This window comes from Belonocnema kinseyi, chromosome 8 (assembly GCF_010883055.1).
Source record: "Belonocnema kinseyi isolate 2016_QV_RU_SX_M_011 chromosome 8, B_treatae_v1, whole genome shotgun sequence".
Classification (NCBI taxonomy): Eukaryota; Metazoa; Arthropoda; class Insecta; order Hymenoptera; family Cynipidae; genus Belonocnema; species Belonocnema kinseyi.
In genome coordinates, this window is record NC_046664.1 from 65,186,405 (window position 1) to 65,206,428 (window position 20,024).

The 20,024-nt window shown below is 29.9% G+C and overlaps 3 protein-coding genes and 1 long non-coding RNA gene across 5 annotated transcripts; 2 read left to right on the forward strand and 2 right to left on the reverse strand.

Annotated features, from left to right (window-relative positions):
• Positions 1 to 1,500: 1,500 nt before the first annotated feature.
• On the reverse strand, positions 1,501 to 5,052 carry LOC117177643. 2 transcript variants are annotated; one of them, XM_033368439.1, is made up of 3 exons: positions 4,939 to 5,052; positions 2,434 to 2,593; positions 1,501 to 2,312 (listed from the first exon to the last, which is right to left on the reverse strand). In XM_033368439.1, exons 2-3 carry the CDS (start codon positions 2,585 to 2,587, stop codon positions 1,819 to 1,821), a joined length of 648 nt encoding a protein of 215 aa, XP_033224330.1. In that variant the 5' UTR covers positions 2,588 to 2,593; positions 4,939 to 5,052; the 3' UTR covers positions 1,501 to 1,818. The 2 variants fall into 2 exon arrangements, with proteins under 2 accessions (XP_033224330.1, XP_033224329.1); XM_033368438.1 differs by having other exon boundaries at positions 4,807 to 5,052.
• Positions 5,053 to 5,972: 920 nt separating this feature from the next.
• LOC117177644 (gamma-aminobutyric acid receptor-associated protein) lies at positions 5,973 to 9,812 on the forward strand. Its single transcript, XM_033368440.1, has 3 exons — positions 5,973 to 6,268; positions 7,622 to 7,819; positions 9,050 to 9,812. The coding sequence occupies exons 1-3, from the start codon at positions 6,179 to 6,181 to the stop codon at positions 9,113 to 9,115; spliced, it is 354 nt and encodes a 117-aa protein (XP_033224331.1). The 5' UTR covers positions 5,973 to 6,178; the 3' UTR covers positions 9,116 to 9,812.
• A 107-nt stretch (positions 9,813 to 9,919) lies between these two features.
• Positions 9,920 to 17,004, forward strand: LOC117177642 (putative ammonium transporter 3). Its single transcript, XM_033368436.1, has 11 exons — positions 9,920 to 10,169; positions 10,264 to 10,549; positions 10,611 to 10,768; positions 13,399 to 13,510; positions 13,646 to 13,854; positions 14,190 to 14,321; positions 14,429 to 14,524; positions 16,368 to 16,456; positions 16,523 to 16,612; positions 16,690 to 16,777; positions 16,856 to 17,004. Exons 1-11 carry the CDS (start codon positions 10,034 to 10,036, stop codon positions 17,002 to 17,004), a joined length of 1,545 nt encoding a protein of 514 aa, XP_033224327.1. The 5' UTR covers positions 9,920 to 10,033.
• Positions 17,005 to 17,350: 346 nt separating this feature from the next.
• LOC117177645 lies at positions 17,351 to 19,441 on the reverse strand. Its single transcript, XR_004467729.1, has 2 exons — positions 19,350 to 19,441; positions 17,351 to 18,127 (listed from the first exon to the last, which is right to left on the reverse strand). It is a non-coding gene; the product is annotated as an uncharacterized LOC117177645 (long non-coding RNA).
• Between the last annotated feature and the right edge of the window lie 583 nt (positions 19,442 to 20,024).

The window sequence follows — 20,024 nt, forward strand, 5'->3', positions numbered from 1 at the left end:
ATTTTAAAAAAATATTTAATATTTTAATAAAAAAATACAATCAATGGAGTTAATATATTCAAGAATATCGTGTCATATAATTTGTCAAAGCTTTCTAAATTTAGCATATTAATTGAATCCCTACACGAAGCGAAATGTCGGGAGATTAATTCACGGCACTACTCCTTGATTTTATTGCGCTTTGGCGCGTGAACTAAGATCTCGAAAGCCTTGCTTTTAAAGCATTTTTTTTTCTTTTTTAAATAATTTATAATTAACTGACGGAACTCTACATATATTTTTATTGGATAGTTTAATAAACACTAGGGTGGTCCATAAAAAGTATTGCCAATTTTTTTCACTCTAGAGGCGAAGAAAACCCACCCCTCCAGTTTTCATTTCAGGAGAAAAAAATCCGTTATTTTTTTCGAAATTCGAATATTAACACGTGCTACCGGGCACCTCAAAATCCCATTTAATTAACATGGGGAAATTTTGAATTTTCGATAATTGAACTCATCTTCCAGGGTTTCATCGAAGTTCCAATTTCTTTAGGGATTTAAAAGCAGTGTCTACGGAATAAAACCGTACTAATAGCTTTCATTTCTAACCCACTGCTCACCCTCCACGCAGCGCCCCAAATATGACCCAAAAATCTATAAGTATATTTTTAGGTATTATTGTTACTTTATAGCAATTTCCATCTTTTTCATACAAATAATTACTAATGGATAATTTGAATATTTATCATGCCTTTTTAACAATTTTCAATTGTTTAAACAAATATTACTTATTTAAACAATTATTTATTCAGGAAAAATGTGAAAAAATAATCTATTTTATTATTAAAATGCAGTATTTTGTCATTGTACAGAACCGAATATTTTTCTAAAGGCATTATGTGTTTATTTAAACAATTATTTATTAGTTTCAAAATGTCTAAAAATCGAGCCAGCGATGCCCATTTTTTCATATTAGTATCCTAAGCTATTTTTAGTTTAATAATTACATAATTTTGATACATTTTTTGTAATTTTTAACGAATTTCTATTTGTTTAAACAATTTTTATTTGCTTAGGCAGTTATTTTTCGAAACCTAAAAAAATAAAATACAGCACATACAATTATTTTTCATGACTGCAGTGTATAAAAAAAATATATGTACTACATAATTATAAATTATGCAATTATTTAACAAAAAGTAGCATAGGATACCAATTTGAAAAAATTAAGATATCTCAAGGTCAATTTTTAGAAATTAAAAACAAAACAATAAATAATTGTTTCTTAGACAAATTTACTGTTCCAAAAAATGACAAAATATTGCATTTAAACTATTGAAAATTGTTTAAAAAGTCTTGGTAAATGTTAAAATTGTCCGTTATTAATTATTTGTATGAAAAAGACGGCAAACTTTCTAAAAAGTAAAAATGATACGTAAACATGTAGTTTTTTATTTATTATCAATTTTATTAATTATCAATCCATAACATGTAGTTTTAAAGGCTAGAATTGATTTAATTCTGTTTGGCAAACTTTTACAACTCTTTATTTTAAAACTTGTTTTTTTTTTCAACAATAACGTTTAACTTCTGAATTGGTGAAACTTAACTAACAAATAAACTATGGCATTACATTTTCTTCTGTTTCAGTTGTAAAAAAGGTTTATTTTATTTTTGCTATATCGTATGAAGAAACATTTTGAGCTAATTTCTTTTAAAAAAATGAAGTACAAAAAATGTCCATGTCAAATTACATATTCGGAATATATAGATCACGCTAAATTGATTATTTAAAACGTATTCCTTATTCCATAAAAATGATTAAAAATGAAAGCAGTTATCTATTATCCAAATCCATGATCTCTTGCAGTTGTTTCTCGGCAAACTCTGCCCTTTCTTTATATATTTGACAGAGAGTTTTCCACAAAACTACCTTCTTTTTTTCCTTGATGTATTTAGCAACGAGATCTTCGTGGTCAATTTCGACATCAGTATCTATAGAAGGTTCCGGAAATATCTCTTCATCCGTTCGTTCGCTATTCATTCTATGATCAGATGTTTCTGGTTCAGACAAATCGTCGCAGAGAAGGTCTACTGTAAGCAGAGAGTCTTCTTTCGTAACTTCCCGCTTTTCCACATTCACTGGTACAGTTCTTAAGCATTTCGATTTCGACTTTTTTCCTCCAAAGATTTCGTATCTCAAATTTTCAGTTGGGATTGCATCATCACGTAATCTTGGAGCACCCTTAGTTGGTAAATAATCCAACTGCTGTTGAACCCACGTTTTTGGTCTGAAAGATTCAGGCCGAAAATGAATCGAACATATTCTGGCTGTAAAATAGAAATGTAATTGATTAAAATCAATATTCAAGAAAACTTGTCTTCGCAAAATTTTTAGTGTTTCTTTTGCCATGCATAATTTATTATTATTTTAGTTTATTAGGTATCCTACCCCATGACTTGGGCACTTTTTCGAGACCAACAATTTCCGCCCATTTTTGAGCAAACTCTTTATTTTTCGGGAATGTATAAAAGCTGACTCTTGGCTGGGCTAGTGCGTGTCGTCGATGTGTATTCGGACAACCTTTTATCACACATCTGCCCATTTTTATCTGCAAAATATTTATGTGTTAATTTTGACAACCCAGTTTCAATTATTCATAATTATATTTAAAAATTAGGGAAAATCGATACCCAAATTTAATCAACATTTAAAACTTTCCGAATTAAACGATTTTTAAATAAAAGATTACAACTGTGTTGAAAGTTGGCCACTTAAAGTCCTAGCTATTTTACACTTTTACTTCAGATAATAAATTTGTTATAAAATTATCTTAGTGAAGTACTTATATCAAAGAAAAATTTGATAGTTTCAAAATTTCAGGCGACTTCGTTTAGATATTATAAATAGACATAAAAAATAGTCCCGCATTGCTATTTTAGAATAAAACTAGAAAATAATTCTGCAAACTATTCACAATTCGTGCTAAAATGGTACATTTTAAACTTGCGAAGATATTTATAGTAAAAATAAGTAGATAAGTATAGTTAAAAGTCGATTTACCAACGCTGATTCTAAATAAGGGGCTGTGCATAAACTACGTTACAAATTTTCGGCTATTAGTGACCCCCCCCCCCCCCCCCCCCCCCCCCCCCCGTCCCGTCCCGCCCCGTGATTGACAAAAATAGGGACAGCATAAAGTCTTTCAAATAAAATGTAGCTACCATATTTCATTTAACATAAAATATTTTGAATTCCTAAGATTCAAAATGCAATTTTAACAAAACTGTTGAATTTTTAACGCAATAGTTAAATTTTCATTCATAAAAATAAATTTTTCACTAAGAATATTAACGTTACATAAAAAAAAAGAATTTTTAACAAAATAGTTAAATATTCAACCAAAGTACCTAGTTACATTTTCAAACAAAAATATTAATCTTCAGTAAAAAATTAATTTACGAACAGATAGTTGAATTTTCAATTAAAATGATGAATCGTGAACCAACAAATATTTTAATTTTAGATAAAAAAACAGTTGGATTCAACCAAACTAGAAGAATTTTCAACAAAATAGTTGAATACCTCAAACAAAACAGATTAAGTTTTAATCAAAAAGTTGTATTCTTTTTAAGTATGAATTTTCAAGCAAGAAGATTAATTTTCTTCAAAAAATGAAGAATTTTCAAACAAATTGTTGAAATTTCAACTAGAATTTTCAATTTACAAAAAAAATAATAATTACAAAGTAACATTTATAGTACAAAAATAATTGTTTGACAAAAAAAAAAGAATGAAAAAAAAAATAAATTTTCAACAAGAGTTCAACATATAACCAAATATGTAGTTTAATTTCCAATCAAAAAGATTAATTTTGCTACCAAATACTTGAATTTTTAACTAAAGAAGATAAATTTCCAACCAAAAATGGAAGTCATATTTTTCAATTTTAAAGATTAATTTTCGATGAAAAATAAAACGAACTTTCAATAAAAAAAATCAATTTTTAAAAAATTGATCCAACTTTCAACCAAAATGCTGCATAATTTCATTTTCAACAAAATAATTAAATTTGCAACCAAACGAGATATTCACAGAGAAAGAGATATAATAGTAGAATTTCCAATAAAAAAATTAACGTTAAATCAAACATGGTAGATTTTTCTATAGGCTTCCATTAATTAACTTCACATTTAAGCGCAAAAACATAAAAGAGGAAAGTTTCTTGAGAACAAGGGAAAAAAGAATTCTTTACAAAAAAAATAGGGAATAGGGGAAAGTGTGAAAACTCAAATACGAAGGTGACGTTTAAAACGAATTAAAAGTAATAATTTAACTGTTACAGGTTCATTAAACGTTGTCTAAGTTCGAAATGTTACTTCCACCATCGCCCCTGGGCCTTAAATTGGCAACGTAGTAATACATTAATCCAGCCTACAACTAAATGAGAGGATTTTTGGAAACATTTTATTAAAAATCAAAAAACGCGTGAAAATAGTAATTTTTCCCAGAATTAAAAATATTTTTATCTGTTTTGCATATATGTTTAAAAGATTTGTGTCGTTTGTTTGTTTTAACATAGTCGCATGTCTTGTCACGCGATCTTTATAGCAACGTGCACAATCACAATATATTCCTCGTTGATATCTAGTTTCATATTTTCATATACTATCTCATCTTGTCTGTGGAGTGACAAAAAATAAAACAATTTGATATTTTTTAACTCTCGTAATTAGTAAACAACGTAAACAATAAGAGGAGTAAACAATCGTATTTTTGTAGGTTAGGAATGTTCGAGAAAACAGATATGGAGGAATTTCATACCTGTAATATAATCTCATCCAAATATAACCATACTATCCATCCAAGATAAAGTGCAGATAGTCAAGAAAATAAACAAATTTCACTCTTTTTCGTTTTAGGTTTATTTCATGATTTTTTAAAAACGTCACTTACTGCGGATGGTGCAGGTTTTATAGTTTTTATTTAGTCACAACAAACACTGACGCAAACGGTGACTGACTAACGAATTGTCGACTTCTCATTCCCGTGCCATTATGGCCGCCTTTTCTACCAACAAAATTGAGAAAAAATCGTCAAAATTAATTATAGTATATATTCAGTGAATTTATAACAGAATTTCAAAAATATTTACCTAACAGACTCACCTCTTAACAAATTCTACTGCATTTTTCTGTATTCGCTAAATTTTATTCAGTTTATGAACTCTAAAGATACTACTTTGAAAAATCTCCCGCCAAATAATGCATTGCGCGCAACATCTGTTTACCCAGGGATGTAACAATTAGCTGGGCATAGAGGCCCCCCATAATTTTTAAATATTTTTGAACTAACATTTCATCAGACAACAAAAAACGATTTAAACCAATTTTATTTTTGTGGATAAATTTCGAGTTTCTTCAAATTTAACTGACTTAAAAAAGACTAATTGCGTACATACTTAGAAGAACGAAAAATACCACAAATCGGGTGCAAACACGGGGCCGCAAAAACCTACCTACCTTCCTGACAAAGAAATTTATTTACAATTCAATACAGTTCCAGATGGACTTTCTTTACCCTTTCTCATTTCTTTTCCGCTCATTTTCTTGCCTACAAACCTCATTAAATCGTCCTTATAAACCAGCAAATAAATTGCAAGTGACAGACATTAGCTGACAAGTATTTTCCTGATTTATCTGAATTCATCGAAATCAGAATGATTCATGAAGTTCTGTAACCTCGTACCCTCGTACGTCACACGCGTAGTAATATCGTTTTCGCGATGATATTCCTAACTATTTTATTTACTCTCAATCCCAAAATACATATAAATCTTTTAGATAAATATTTGAAATGAAAAATTTTTTTGAAATATTTATTAGGAATATCCACATCTATCAATTTTTCATAAATATAAATTAGATTTTCTTCAATTTGGGAAAGGCTCACTTGCGCAGAAGGGTCTACTTTTCAGAGAGGAGAAACTGTGATCACATCGTCATCGTTCTTTAGTCGTTCATCCACCCACTTCTGAAAGGCACGGTTATTGTTGTGACAGAAGATACAGCAACTGCAAAACAACTGCAAGTTTCGAGGCTGAGTGAAAAAAGACATTAGTGTTTCGTACGTCAAAGCCCTTGGAGAAAAATAGTGTTGAAAGAAGCGCTCGCCTTTGTGCTCTGCGCTAAGAAACATGAAGTTCCAGTACAAGGAGGAACATCCGTTCGAGAAGAGGAAGGCTGAGGGAGAAAAGATTCGACGAAAGTATCCCGACAGGGTACCTGTGAGTATTTCAAATATAACCTAAGTGACCCACGGAGAATTACATAAATCTGGAATCGTCTGCATGAACAATCTGCTTTTTTGCGTCGTGTTTAAAGCTGGGATTTTCCATTCTAGAGAGGATCGCAAATTGCGCGAATGTAAGCGAATGGAACAGCCCAAGGTCGCTTCGTGTTTTTGCGTCGTACGACCTACCGTAAGGTTTTCTATTAATTGGGAGACTTGTCATTTAAATTCTCGGTCGACGACATTTTTCTGCAAGTATGTACCGTCTGTACTGCGCCTCAGTTTATCGAATTATCGATTTTGCTTTCTACCCTTTTTCCTAATTTTATGGAATTTTTTTTACAGTTGACACAAATTGCATAATTCTTTAAAGTATTTCAAAATGAGGCCTCATTATTTAAGAATGAGTTTCTTTTTTTTTTTTTATTTATTTAAGGAGAAATTGTGTGGAAGGGAGCAGTTCGGAGCACGCGAGGTTTCGCTGAAAAGTTCTTTCAAATGATTCGCTTTCTGGCTGTTTCGTATATTCTAAGCTCTGCGAGTTTTTGATTTTATTTTGTTTTTATGCATGTCGAGACATTCGCACCGGATAGGGACGAAGGCCAAATATTTTCGGTGCGTCTAGGGCTCTAGGCTATAAGCACTTTGAGCTCTAAACTTTGATAATCATTCAAGGTTTTAATTTTGCTCAACTTGCAGTATTCATTCACCGCATATTTTATCTTTGCAGCAAATTTTACGAGCAATTAGAAAAGAATTGCATTTTTTTTAGATTATCGGACAGCTGACTTATCAAAGTCTGTTTGTAAATAATGTTAATAAATATTGTAAATAAATCAATTTTAAATACTTATGAATTTTTTATAAAAAAGTTTCTCTAGATAGAAAAGGTGTATAAATTTTCCTAAATTGTAAACAGAGCCAAACATTCCTCAAATTTAAGAGCATTCATATTTCAAATCCAAGTAATCCTGACCTCAACCTTCTCCCAATTTTTCCTCATTTTTGTCAGGTTGAAGCACAAAATCTTGCATTTTGTTCGAGGTATTTAAACCATGAAAATCTTTACTGGATTTCCCGAACTTTGTTCAGGTAGAAGATTAAAATATTTTGCTTTGGTTCAAAGGTCTTAAACCTTTTAGGTGTAATCTCTGTTAGATTATTCGTGATTCTGTGGAGATAAGAAAATTTTAGAATATTTATTGTGAGAAACTAATTTCTTCATCTTACATTGATTGATTCATCGTTTTTTTGTAAACTAAGTTAATTTTGCAAATATTTTTAATTATTTCCAATGAAGAATGACTTGAATTTGAAACATTTCAAGCTCCTTAACTGGTGTCCACAGGTGATTGTCGAAAAGGCGCCGAAAGCGAAAATCAGCGACTTGGACAAGCAAAAGTATTTAGTACCGTCCGACCTGACTGTAGGTCAATTTTACTTCTTGATTCGTAAACGAATTCATCTTCGGCCCGAGGACGCCCTCTTCTTTTTTGTAAACAACATTATTCCCCCAACCAGTGCGACAATGGGCTCGTTGTACCAGGTAATAATTCATTATTAAAATGCGTCTATTCTAATATTGTCATCCTTCATTTTCAAAAAATCTGAGATAATTTTTTTTCATAATTTTCTTGATATAATGTAACGCCTTTTTCACAACCAAGAACTTCTTTCCTTCAATTTTGGCCACATTCCAAATTTCATAACGCCAGCCTTGTTACCACATTATAATGAAAATTTTAGAAATACATCGCGTTGAATCACGGGGTATATTTTTAAACTGAAACATAATTTTAATAAAAGTTTATACGAATTATCAATTTACAATTGTAAGTCTATCAAAGTAAACAATTTGAAAAATTGATTCTTTCCAAAAAGAGAAATATTTAAAAATTTAAAAGACTTGAAATCAAGCACATCGCAAAAGAAACTTTCGATTCTGAACAAATTCTATTGGATTTTTTGAAAGCATTTAATAGAAGAAACATTTTTTTGATTGGGAGCCCTTGAGTTGTTCAAAATTAAGCCACTTGATTTTGAAAGCAGAACGATTTCGCATTGAATCCAAAGATTCAAATGATTGAGTCCTTTATTTATTTTTTAGACAAAAAATTTTTTTTCTTCAAACCTATATAGCTTTCTACTTAATAATTTTTTTTGAAACCCATGCTTATATTTCTTCCCCATTTTTTGTGTTGAATTTGTAATTTGATTCATTGTTGTAAGTCTTATGCTGGTTCCATAAAATATTTTATTCGTGTTTCAAAATAGAATAAAAAAAGGTTTTCTGAAAAACCTCACCCTCTTTTAATTTTCCCTCTTCACAGTTTCTTCGTATATACAAAAGATATCCTAGCAGCTTTATGCGAGACAAATCATTTTTGAGAACTGGTGATTTTTTGTTTGAAAAATTTATTTTTTTAATTTTTCTCGTAAACTATGCAAAATGTCACAAAAGAGCAAGAGGTATTTTTCTCAGAACTTTTTTAGACGTAAAAACTTTATATTAAAATTTTTTTATTTGTCGTTTTTAATTCGATTTTATGAAAAGAAATTCTTCTAACAAAAAAATTTATTTAGCCCGCATAAAACTTACTTCCTTGTAAAAGTACAAATTCAACAAAAAAGTGGCCAAAATATAAGTATTTAATTTTGAACCCTTTTAAAATTATCCGGCTTAAAGATAAAATTTGAATTTTGTGAAGAATAGAGCACAAAGTTCAAATACGCATTCGGCCATATATAAATTCTTTTCTTCTATTTTTGTTTATAGGAGCACCACGAGGAGGATTTCTTCCTTTACATAGCGTATAGTGACGAGAACGTGTATGGGCACTAATGTTCGAAAAATTCTATTTTCGACAACTACCTTCAACGACTACTATAACAAAAAAAGTCTACCATTGACGTCGTAGTCCTCGTAGGTTTTTTTTTCTCGAAAATTCAAACAAAATTGCAGACAACTTTGCACACAAAAAATTGACCTCATGCGTCACACGTTGATTTATCTTTTACAAGGAGTTAAGAGACACGCTAAATCTTTAGAGAGTTTCGTTTTGCTCCTGAGCATTCTGGGCATAAAGCACATTAAAAAAATATCAAAAAACATGAATAATTTATAAACTCAGAAATAAAATTAATTGCAAAAAAATACGACAGATTTTAACCGCAAAGTAATATACATACCCTCTCTTTTTTCTAGAAATTTGAAGTCACACTTGGCTTTTTATCTTCAGTTATGAATTTATTATACTCCTAGCAAATACATTTTCATTTAAATTAATAAGGAATTCGCTTTGCGAATTTGTCATTTTTACTACATTGAAAGTGTGATGAAAAAATGGAATGAAAGCAAACAAAAAATACTGTCTTTGCAATTATGTATGTGATATCATCTTTTCCTTCTTTTAGATTAGAATTACTATTGTATTTTACAGAATTTTAAATTAATTGCGTTTAAGAAGGGCTAGAGAAAATTGTTAAGTTCACGGTGGAAAATCCATGTAACGGCTGGTTGTGGGCCAATAAAAAAAAAAGATAAAAACGGAAAAAGTTTTCTTTTTTTATTCGTTGCCTTTCGATTGAGTTCATTTTCGATGGAGTTCATTTTCGATGCTAATGCGACTCTTACCGTTAATTTTTAATGTGTTGTTGGAGAATTCAAGTCTTGGCTGTTTCGCGATTAGTGTCCTTTGGACATTTCAATAACAAGTTGAAAAATAAGGAGAGAAAAGATAAAAAAAGATTAAATTAAGTCATGGAGTTTGAGAACAATAGTTTGAATGATACGGGAGTGAATAAAACTCGTTATATTGGATCACCATATCAGTTATCTAAAGATGATAGCAGTTGGGTCATTTCGAACGCCTTTATTATTTTTACTATGCAAACAGGTACAGCTATCTAAAAAATAAGGTTCAATTAAAAAAAAAGTCATTGTAAATCTTGTTATTTTAGAAGCTTTTTTTTTTAATTTATAAACTCTAGGTTTTGGAATGTTGGAGTCTGGTTGTGTTTCTATAAAAAACGAAGTGAATATAATGATGAAAAATGTTGTGGATATTGTTCTTGGAGGATTAACTTACTGGATTTTTGGATTTGGTATGAGTTTTGGAACTGAAGAGCCTACGAATCCCTTTATTGGCATTGGAGGGTATATGATAGATCCAAAAGTGGGAGATGATAATTTTGGTCCAGCTTGTGCTGCTTTTATTTTTCAATTGAGTTTTGCTACTACTTCAACTACAATTGTTAGTGGTGCGATGGCTGAACGGTAAATATTAGGGTCTCATCAAAGTATTTTCTAAAATCATTACTTTATTTTCTTGATGTAGGTGTAATTTTAAAGCCTACTGCATTTTCTCTTTTCTGAATACAATTGTTTATTGTATTCCGGCTGGATGGGTCTGGGGAGATCATGGTTTTTTAAATTCTATGGGAGCCATTGATATTGCTGGTTCCGGAACAGTTCATCTTGTTGGAGGAGTATCTGGTAAAATTAAAAATATTTATAACTTTATGTCGTATTTTCCTGGGCAGATTGAAACAGGCAAGAAACTGAAAACTCGGTATTAACTTTATTTGAAGGCTTTCAAGTTTTTGTAAGATTTAAAATTTATTCTTGGCATTTAAATTTTAAATTCGAGTAGTTTAGATCGCAATTCTTTTAAAATTGAATGTTTCGATTTCAAAAACTTTGAATTCTCTAAAATTTTAGTTAATTGTCTTGGTTTTTTTTGTGCAATTTTATTCGAGTAAATATTATATTTGACATCAAGTTGTATGCATTTCTTTGCATTTAAATTCTGTATTAAATTTCCTCCAAGTCTTCTGAATTAACTGAAATTCTTAATAAAATTATTTAAATTATTTTGAATGTAACTTTTCCTCTTGGAACTCCTTTTGAATCCCTTTGTATCCTTTTGAAAAATCTGAATAACTTCAATTGTGTTGATGTACATTCTGAGGACTAATGTTATAAATTTGACACTACCAAGTTTCATCTTTTTTCACTTCAATTCTTTTTATTTCAATTAAACTCTCAAATCTTTTGAATTCCAATTAAGTCTTTAATTCGCCATAAATTATGTTGTATTCCCTTGAAGTATTTTTTATTCTTCTTCAAAGTCTTGAACTCCCTTGAAGTTTTTGAATTTACCTCGCAATCCGTTCAATTTTCTGTATTGTTTTGAATTCTTAGAATATGCACCTTCAAATTTGAATTTGAATAAAAAACTTCAAAGCATTTCTATAAATCTATTCTTCCCAGTAAACGTTTATTATCGTTTTGCAGATGAAGATTTGAGATTAGTCATTTGTGATAAGGGGCCGTTCAGAAACTACGTCACACTCTCGGGGAGGGCGAGGAGTTAACGCAGAATGTTAAATTGAAATATTCCATTTTTTGTGTAAATTGATTTTTTTTATTTAAAGATACAACTATTCGTTTAAAAACTGATGTATTTTAATGTAAATTCGTCTTTTTTTGGTAGAAAATCTTTTTGATTAAAAATTAAACTACCCAGTTTGCACAAAGTTTGGCGACGTCTTTACGACAACCTTACGACATCCAATGCCCATGTCGTTAAGGTGTCTTTACGAGATCGTAAATAAGTCTTATGTTCTGACGATGTCTTTTTGATATCGCAGACACCGAAACGACATGGGCATAGGATGTCGTAAGTATGTCACCAAATATTGTGCCCACTGGATACTACCCCGTGGGCACAAAATTTGGCGACATCTTTACGACATACTATGTCCGTGTCATCACGGTGTCTTGACGATATCGGAAAGACATCGTCAGATCATACGACGTTTTTAAGATTTCGTGAAGACATCTTAACGACATGGGCATAGCCAAAAGTAAAGTTGTCGTAAAGAAGTCGCCAAATTTTGTGCCTACTGAGTGGAAGCAAAATTGAACAACTTTGTTAAAAATTCATTTTATTAATTGAAGATTCATCTCTTTTTTTGAAAATTTAACGATTTTGTTGAAAATTCATCTTTTTTAATTAAAAATTCAAAAAATTTTGGTAGAAAATTCAGCTATTTTGTTGAAAATTCGTCTTCTTTCAAATTCCAATATTGTTCTCCAAAATTAAAATATTTTTTTGTTAGAATATCAACTATTACGTTTTTTGTTTAGAATTCATATTATTTAGTTTAATTCGATGTTTTAGATTCATAATTAAAAAAAAATTTTGTTGAAATATAATGATTATGTGAAGCTGTTCACCTGGGGTATTTGCTAGGGAGATTGATCAACAACCTGAATCGTCACGGTTACTCCGAAAATAATTTAGCTCAATGGTATAATACTAGTAAAACAATAATTTTTCTTTAAGAATTAATATTTTTTATTGAAAATTCAACTACTTGGTTGAAAGTTGAACTTTTTTTAAATTCAGTTTTTGTCGTTAAAGATTCATCCTTTTATTCGAAAATTAAACTATTTTTTTGCAGATTTGATTATTTTGTTAAAAATTGAACTATTTTGTTAAAAAGTCATGTTTTTTTTGTTCTGAAAAATTCGTCTTCTTGAAAATTCAACTATATATTTCGAAGTGCAACTGTCTATGCTATAAGTTGGATCTTTTTTTGCTTAAGAATTCAACCGATTGATTGAAAACTCATGTTTGTAAGTTGAAAATGCGTCCGTTATAAATGCGAGTATAGGGTTATAAATGCGACTATTCTGTCTGCAATTAATTTTTGGTTATAATGGAAATTTGCAGCTATTTCGTAAAAAGTTCATGTTTTTTTTCGGTAAAAATGTAACTATGTTTTTATTTGTTTCGTCACCTTGGGAGTTTCGAGCTTTGTGTGATGATCTGTGACGAAGAAGTGGAAAAGACTTCGAAAAAGTGTTGAAAATAATGTGACGTTGTTTTTAAACTAAATAATTCGAAATTATTTGTATTGTTATTTAATATTTAGGGTTTTAGAAATTATGAATTAAATAGTCTTCTGTTTACAATTTGCATTTAAATAGATCTGCAAATCTATTAAATTTTTACACTGAATTGACAACCAAAACAGTATCATTATGATTCAAGGATGTGCATTTATGATTTTCGTTAATTTTCAGTTCTAGGATAAAAATTAATTAAAATGTTTTAGCTCTTGCTTGTGCGATAATGCTTGGCCCAAGACTTGGTAGATATGATAATGGATTTGAAACCCTTCCGCTTGGCTGCCCAGTAAATGCAATTTTGGGATTGTTTGTACTATGGTAATTTTACTAATATATCACGTCTATACTTTACAAATGAAATTCAAATAAATAATATATATATGATTATGAAAATGATTATTAGAATAAATTTCTAAACATTTTTCGAAATTTAAAAAATGTTTGTTGCAAAAGGTGGGGTTGGCTGGCATTTAATAGTGGAAGTACCTATGGAGTGAGTGGAGAAAAATGGCAATATGCTGCCAGAGCAGCGGTTTCTACGATGATGGCTAGTATGGGTGGTGGATTAGTAGGTTTATTTTTCAGTTTATCCAATCCTAAAAAGGGAATAGATATTTTGAGTCAAATTAATGGAATTTTAGGTGCTTTAGTGTCAGTCACAGGTAAATTAGAAAAGGTTTATTTTACTTAATAAAACTGAAATTTGAAAGTTGAAGTGTGCAGGCGTTTGTTTAAATTTGCAATGACTAAAAATGAGTGATTTTGTTTTAAAGAAATTGTAATAATCTAAGGAAATTAAGCCAATTTGACGTAGTTAGATTTTTGTCCATTTCAAAAAATACAATGTTCTAAACGTGTCAAATTTTGCATTGAGAATTCGATCAAATGACTGCACATCTCTATTTGAAAGTCTTTTTTTTCTTTTTGAACCCTTAAAGTATCTAATAACTAACTACAAATCTCTATGTTTCTCAAATTAATATTTGTAACTGAAAAGGTGGCTGCTTTCTCTTTCGTGCTTGGGAATCTATTATTGTAGGGATGATTGGAGGATTCATAACTTGTGCAGTCATGCCAGCATTAGATAAACTCGGCATAGACGATCCTGTTGGTGCTTCAGCAACACATGGTAATTTTTCGCTTCATCATTAAATTCAGTTTTAAAAACTTCTATCTGACAGAAATATACTAGAAACAATTTATGCTATTTTAATTTTAAATACACATTTGTATTAGGAGCCAGTGGTGTTTGGGGCATGATTGCAATAGGATTTTTTGCAGATGATCCTAAACCTTTAAACACCACCAATGGTAGAAAAGGATTATTCAAAGGTAGTCTTTAAAATATTTGTTTACAATCATATTTTATAGTTAAATACAAGGGCGGGTCCAACATTTTTTTCAGAGGCGGCGACTGTGATAAAATCTGTTTAATTTATATTTTTAAGTTTAGTGTACAACTGTACAATTCTTAAAATACTTGAAAGTACATGGAAACTTGGGGCTGTGCATAAATTGCGTAAAGTCGGGGGGGGGGGGGCAATGATTTTTCTATCCTGCCTTACATGGGATACATTTTTGATTAAAAATTCATCTATTTAGGTTGAGAATTCAAATCCTTGGTTAAAAGTTCCACTACTTTATTAAACTTCATTTTTTTGGGCAAAGATTCATAATTTTGGTTAAAAATTCAACAGTTTGTTATAAAAACTCTTGCGTCTTGTAGAAAAGTTGCTTTTCTACATTAAAAATTATTCATTTTCAATGAAAATTTAGCTTTCCATTTTTTCTTAAAAAGTTATTTTTTTAGGCTAAAAATTCAACTTTTTGGTTGAAAATTTAATTATTTAGTTTAAAATTTATGAATATTATTGTAAATTCGTCCTTTTTGGTAGAAAAACAATTTTTTTAAAATTAAAAATGCAACTGAATTTTGGAGAATTCCTCTATTTTAGTTAAGGATTTAATTAATTGATTGAAAATTCGTCATCTGTGTTGAACTGCATTGGTTTTTTATAAAATTTAATGTTTTTTTAAAATATCAAACAGTTTAGTTTTTATTTATTTACCTTTTTTTTGTCTTCGAAATTCAATAATTTGGTAGAAAATTCAACTATTGATTTTAAAATGTATTTTGTTGAAAAACAATTTTTTGGGTTAAAAATAATGTTTTAACTTATATTTTAACAATTTGATTAGGAACTTTTGGTAGAAAATTGATCTTGTTTGAAAATTCAGCTATTTGGTTAAAAATGTACGTATTTTGTGAAAAATGCTTCTTTTTTGGTAAAAAAGAATAATCTTCGTTGCGCAGTCTACTATTTTGTTCAAAATTTATGTCCAATTTTGGTTAAGAATTCCTCTTTTATAGAAAAAATAAATTTTTTGGTGGGTCAAACGTCCATTTTTTTGACTGAAAATTTTATTATTTGGCTGAAAATTCAATTATTGGTCGAAAATTCTACTGTCTTGCGTCTTAGTTCAATTCAACTGTCTTTTACTTGAAGTAAAAATCTTTCTTTGGTTTATATATGAACTATTAAGGAGAATATCCCAGTAACCGTGACGGTCTCAGTAATCGTGAAACTTGATTATAATTTGAATATATTTTTGAAAATTAAATTAGAAGCACGAAAATCGGCATCACTATTACAGGGACTAAGGTCACGATTACTGGGATGGTTACCTTATATTTTTTTGCGCATTTTTTTTCTTTCATTGAAAATTCGTAACTACTGGCTTCAAAGTTTAACTGCTTGGCTAATTCATAAGAAAATAGTTCGATTTCACCCCTTTTCCACCATCTTTTTACGTTATTTTTAGATGAGCCCTAATAAATTCACGAGAAAGAATGTGGTCGGCAAAAATTACATTAGATGGAGGGAGGGGGGCAAAACTTACGGTACGTAAAAAAGGCCCCTTTAGGACCAAAAATTGCACATGAACAAAATTCCGAAATTTCTTTCAACCCAGCGAGTTTCGCAGTCCTGTAATAGGAATAATATCTGATAAATAGGGGGCTACAATTTTCCAAGGAAATTAAAAGGGCCTTAAGTACGTTATTTAAATTATATAAGCATTTTCAATTTTGTTTCTTAAATCTCGGAGGGAGAGGTGACCGCCACAATAACCCCGCTCTGTATTCGCCCTTGTTTAAATACAAAAATGAAAACAGGTGGAGGCTGGTATCTTCTGGGCATTCAAAGCTTGACGGTTCTGTGCCTTGGTAGTTGGAGTTTCATAATTTCCATTCTTTTATTATGGGTAGGTTCTTAGAAACGAATTTCAATATACAAAAAACAATTTACTCAAGAAAATTTGAAATCACAGGTCGTAAATAAAATAATTCCAATCAGAATGTCTATGCATGATGAATTAATAGGAGCTGATTTAATGGAACATCATATAAGACACACTAAGGCAAGCAAAAATAATTTAAAAAATAGAAACAGAAATTGAAGAAAAAATAATTATTGAAATTCAACACAAATTTCTAGGTTGGAATAAGTCGTGCTTTATCAGCACTCAGACCTTTCTCAGGTGAAATCCGCTTAGTGAATGTAATTCCCGTTGGTCAAAATCCAGGTAAGAAATTTAATCAAATTAAAATTACCTTTCTGAATTGTTTATCGAAGCTTTGTCTAATTAAAACATAAAACGCAGGTCACGAATCCTTCTTAACAAAATATAGGAATTCAAAAAAGTTAGAAAAATTGATGAAACTCGCAATACGTCAATCAAGACCAAAAAAATCTAAATCGCCACTCCAAGCAACTGAAAATAACACACCACAACTGGCTTGGATAGATTAAAAAATGTATAATGGTGAATACCTTGCAAAATGTAATTACTGATAAGTAAATAACAATTTTTTTGTTAAAAGAAATTCTATATTTCTTTCACAAACCTTTTTTTGGACACGCTCCTGAATTCTCTACGAAATCTGTTAAAAATTCAGGAAAACTTTTTTCAGGACAGATTCAATTATTAATTATGGTCGAATAAGTACTCGACAAAGTACGTCTTGCAGAATTAAAATTAAACGATTTACAATTCACGACTTACGATCGCTTTCTCTCTAAAAAGCGTTGCGCATTATTCATTACATTTATGAAATTAATTGGAAATGTAACAAAATCAAAACTCTTATGATATGGAAATATTCTGTGCAATTTCAAAAAAAAAAAAAAAAAAAAAAAAACTACACTATGCACAGAAACACACACACAGTCACGTACACTTTCATTTTTACACATTCTACTTGAACAAAGTGTCCCAACATTCATTTTCAACCGAGATAATACAACAATAACTTACTGATTCATCAAATTATTTAACTATGACTAGATACTAATCAAAAGATCAAATAACAAATTCCTACAATGAAATTAATAAAAAACTGCTAAAAAAGGTTCCTATAAAAAGAATAGAGAGCAGAGTTTTCATGGCAAATCTTTCCTAAATGTCTTACACAACTTATAAATGATTATGAAGAGGACAATCACAAAAAAAAATCATTTCCTCTCTACACGCCAAATTTCACTCAGAGCAAAATCTGTAAATTCGCGTGTAAATTAATTCACGGAACTCCATAAAGTATCATTTTCCTTATAAAAATACAATAGTCGTTGACTCTTGCATTTCCTGAGAAAAATGTCCCGGCGTGGATTCTTCTTTCTTAACAAGTCAGTCTTAAAAAATATTGTGGAAGATGCACTAAATGCTGCTACGTAGGAAAAGAATTTTACAAACCAAAATAATTTCTTAACGCGTTGCGTAACTATGCAGAGCCCATTGGTAAACTTCGGTTGGAAGATTGGAGTAGCTTTTCACGGCTTCTTGAACCTGTTGTGGAGTTAAGAGGAACTTGTAGAATTGGTATTCCTTCTCTACCTTTGCGTTGTTTCCTCCAATGGGCTGCAGTATTTCTAGATTCTAAATAATAATAGAAAAAGTCATCGGACAATACATTTTTTATCAAATTCAAGGATGAAATTAATTAAAAATTAATTTAAAAAATGAATTCTACTAACTGCAGAGTTTACAATTTAACATTTTCAAATGATAAGCTATTAACTATGTATCAAAGTAGCTTCTAAAACCCTCACAACAAAATGATATTCTTAGCATATCCCTAGAATATCTCGGCAGGATATAGGATATCATGAAAAATCTCCCGGGATATCCTTGGCATATTCCAAGGATATCGAGATTTCTACCCCGTACGATATACACTGAATGTCCTGTGTGGGATACACACAATTTTGGCACGGAATCCAATATTTCTGAAATGCACATTTATTAAAATATGTAGAATGCCTGAAAACATCAAGCTTTACAAACATCAGTTTAAAAAAAAAACACTTTGTACAAATCTCGAATATTCGGTTTCTCTCAAAATCCTATTTCAGTATAATTAACAAAAAATTATTAATGCGAATAATTATCATAACCAATAACAGCCTACATACAGTAAAAAATAATTCACTCCCTAAAAATTTAAAAGTTGGCTGTTATTGTACTTGTAAAATTTAAATTGCACAGTTTAGAGATCGCACTTTTCACGGAAAAATCAGTTTTTATGTTAAAAAAAACAAAAAAATTAAACTAATATGTACCGCGTTCGCTTGTAAAATATTAATGACAATTGATTATCATTTGGCACGAATATTCGAGAAATTGTTGATTTTTGTCAAAGTGTCACTTATTACTGCGAGAAAGTTTTCACACACTAACAGCCATGATGGAATTTACTGGGAAGTGACGTTAGAGCGAACTTTATTATTAATGCACTTTATAATATTGTACTTTGTATCAAATCTCCGGAAAATACCTAATATTGTTAAATTATTTCTTATTTTATTGATACGATTGAATATAAATATAATTGGCAGTAGACATATTTAAATTTGCAGTAATATACTAAATTATAGAATTCTATATAGAATTCGATATGCCCACGATATCCTGGGAGATAAATGGGATATCCCGCCGATATCTCATGCTGTGAGGGAACTTACTAACCTACACAAAATTAACACTTAATATTTAACTTTGTTACAAATAATTTAAGTTAACAAATAGAACATTTGCATCCTTTTTTGTGGAAAAACTGTTTTTCCATCTTATATGTATAAAAATAACCTATTAGACTTACGATACTGCAGAATATTGTTAACACTTAACAGCTAGCTCTTTTTTAACTAATTTAAATCAACAAATATATCATTTTCATACTTTTAATCATGGAAAATATTCTTTGATATCTAATATGTATTGAAGTTAGCTATTGTTATAAATAATTTAAGTGAGAATTCAACTGTTTTGTAGAAACTGATTTAAAAAAAATTTAAATTAATGTCTGTTAATTAAAATTTAACTATTTAGTTAAACATTTATATACAATATTTTGTTGAGAATTCGTCTTTTGGTAGAAAATCAATCCTCTTGGTTCAAAATTCAACTGTATGGTAGAAAGCTCGTCTTTTTGGCTTGAAAATTCAACACTTTGGACTTAGCTGAAAGTTGAACTATACTTTGTTAACTCATAAGAAATAGTAAGATTTTTTCAAATCCTCTCTCTGTCTAAATCCAGAAAATTGCGAATTTTAGTAAGTGATAAACTATTTCGATAGATATAAGATGAAGAATATTTTTTTTCCTGTGAAAAATAGATGATAATTTTCTATTTGTTTATTTAAATTATTTGCCTATTGTGCATGCTTAGGTTCTAGATAATGCTGATCAAAAATATATCTAAGGGTTAAGAGATAAAAAAAAATTTCTTCTTTAAATTCACTTGTTGGTCAATTTGTTTTGTAAAAAAAGGCTA

Bases quoted from the DNA above. Each gene is read 5' to 3' on its own strand.
- LOC117177643 (XM_033368439.1), bottom strand. From the start codon at position 2,587: ATGGGCAGATGTGTGATAAAAGGTTGTCCGAATACACATCGACGACAC. The intron at 2,313-2,433 runs GTAGGATACCTA...TCTATTTTACAG, and splicing joins AAAAGTGCCCAAGTCATGGG to CCAGAATATGTTCGATTCAT.
- LOC117177644 (XM_033368440.1), top strand. From the start codon at position 6,179: ATGAAGTTCCAGTACAAGGAGGAACATCCGTTCGAGAAGAGGAAGGCT. The intron at 6,269-7,621 runs GTGAGTATTTCA...TGGTGTCCACAG, and splicing joins AGTATCCCGACAGGGTACCT to GTGATTGTCGAAAAGGCGCC. The intron at 7,820-9,049 runs GTAATAATTCAT...TTTTGTTTATAG, and splicing joins CAATGGGCTCGTTGTACCAG to GAGCACCACGAGGAGGATTT.
- LOC117177642 (XM_033368436.1), top strand. From the start codon at position 10,034: ATGGAGTTTGAGAACAATAGTTTGAATGATACGGGAGTGAATAAAACT. The intron at 10,550-10,610 runs GTAAATATTAGG...TTCTTGATGTAG, and splicing joins AGTGGTGCGATGGCTGAACG to GTGTAATTTTAAAGCCTACT. The intron at 13,855-14,189 runs GTAAATTAGAAA...GTAACTGAAAAG, and splicing joins TGCTTTAGTGTCAGTCACAG to GTGGCTGCTTTCTCTTTCGT.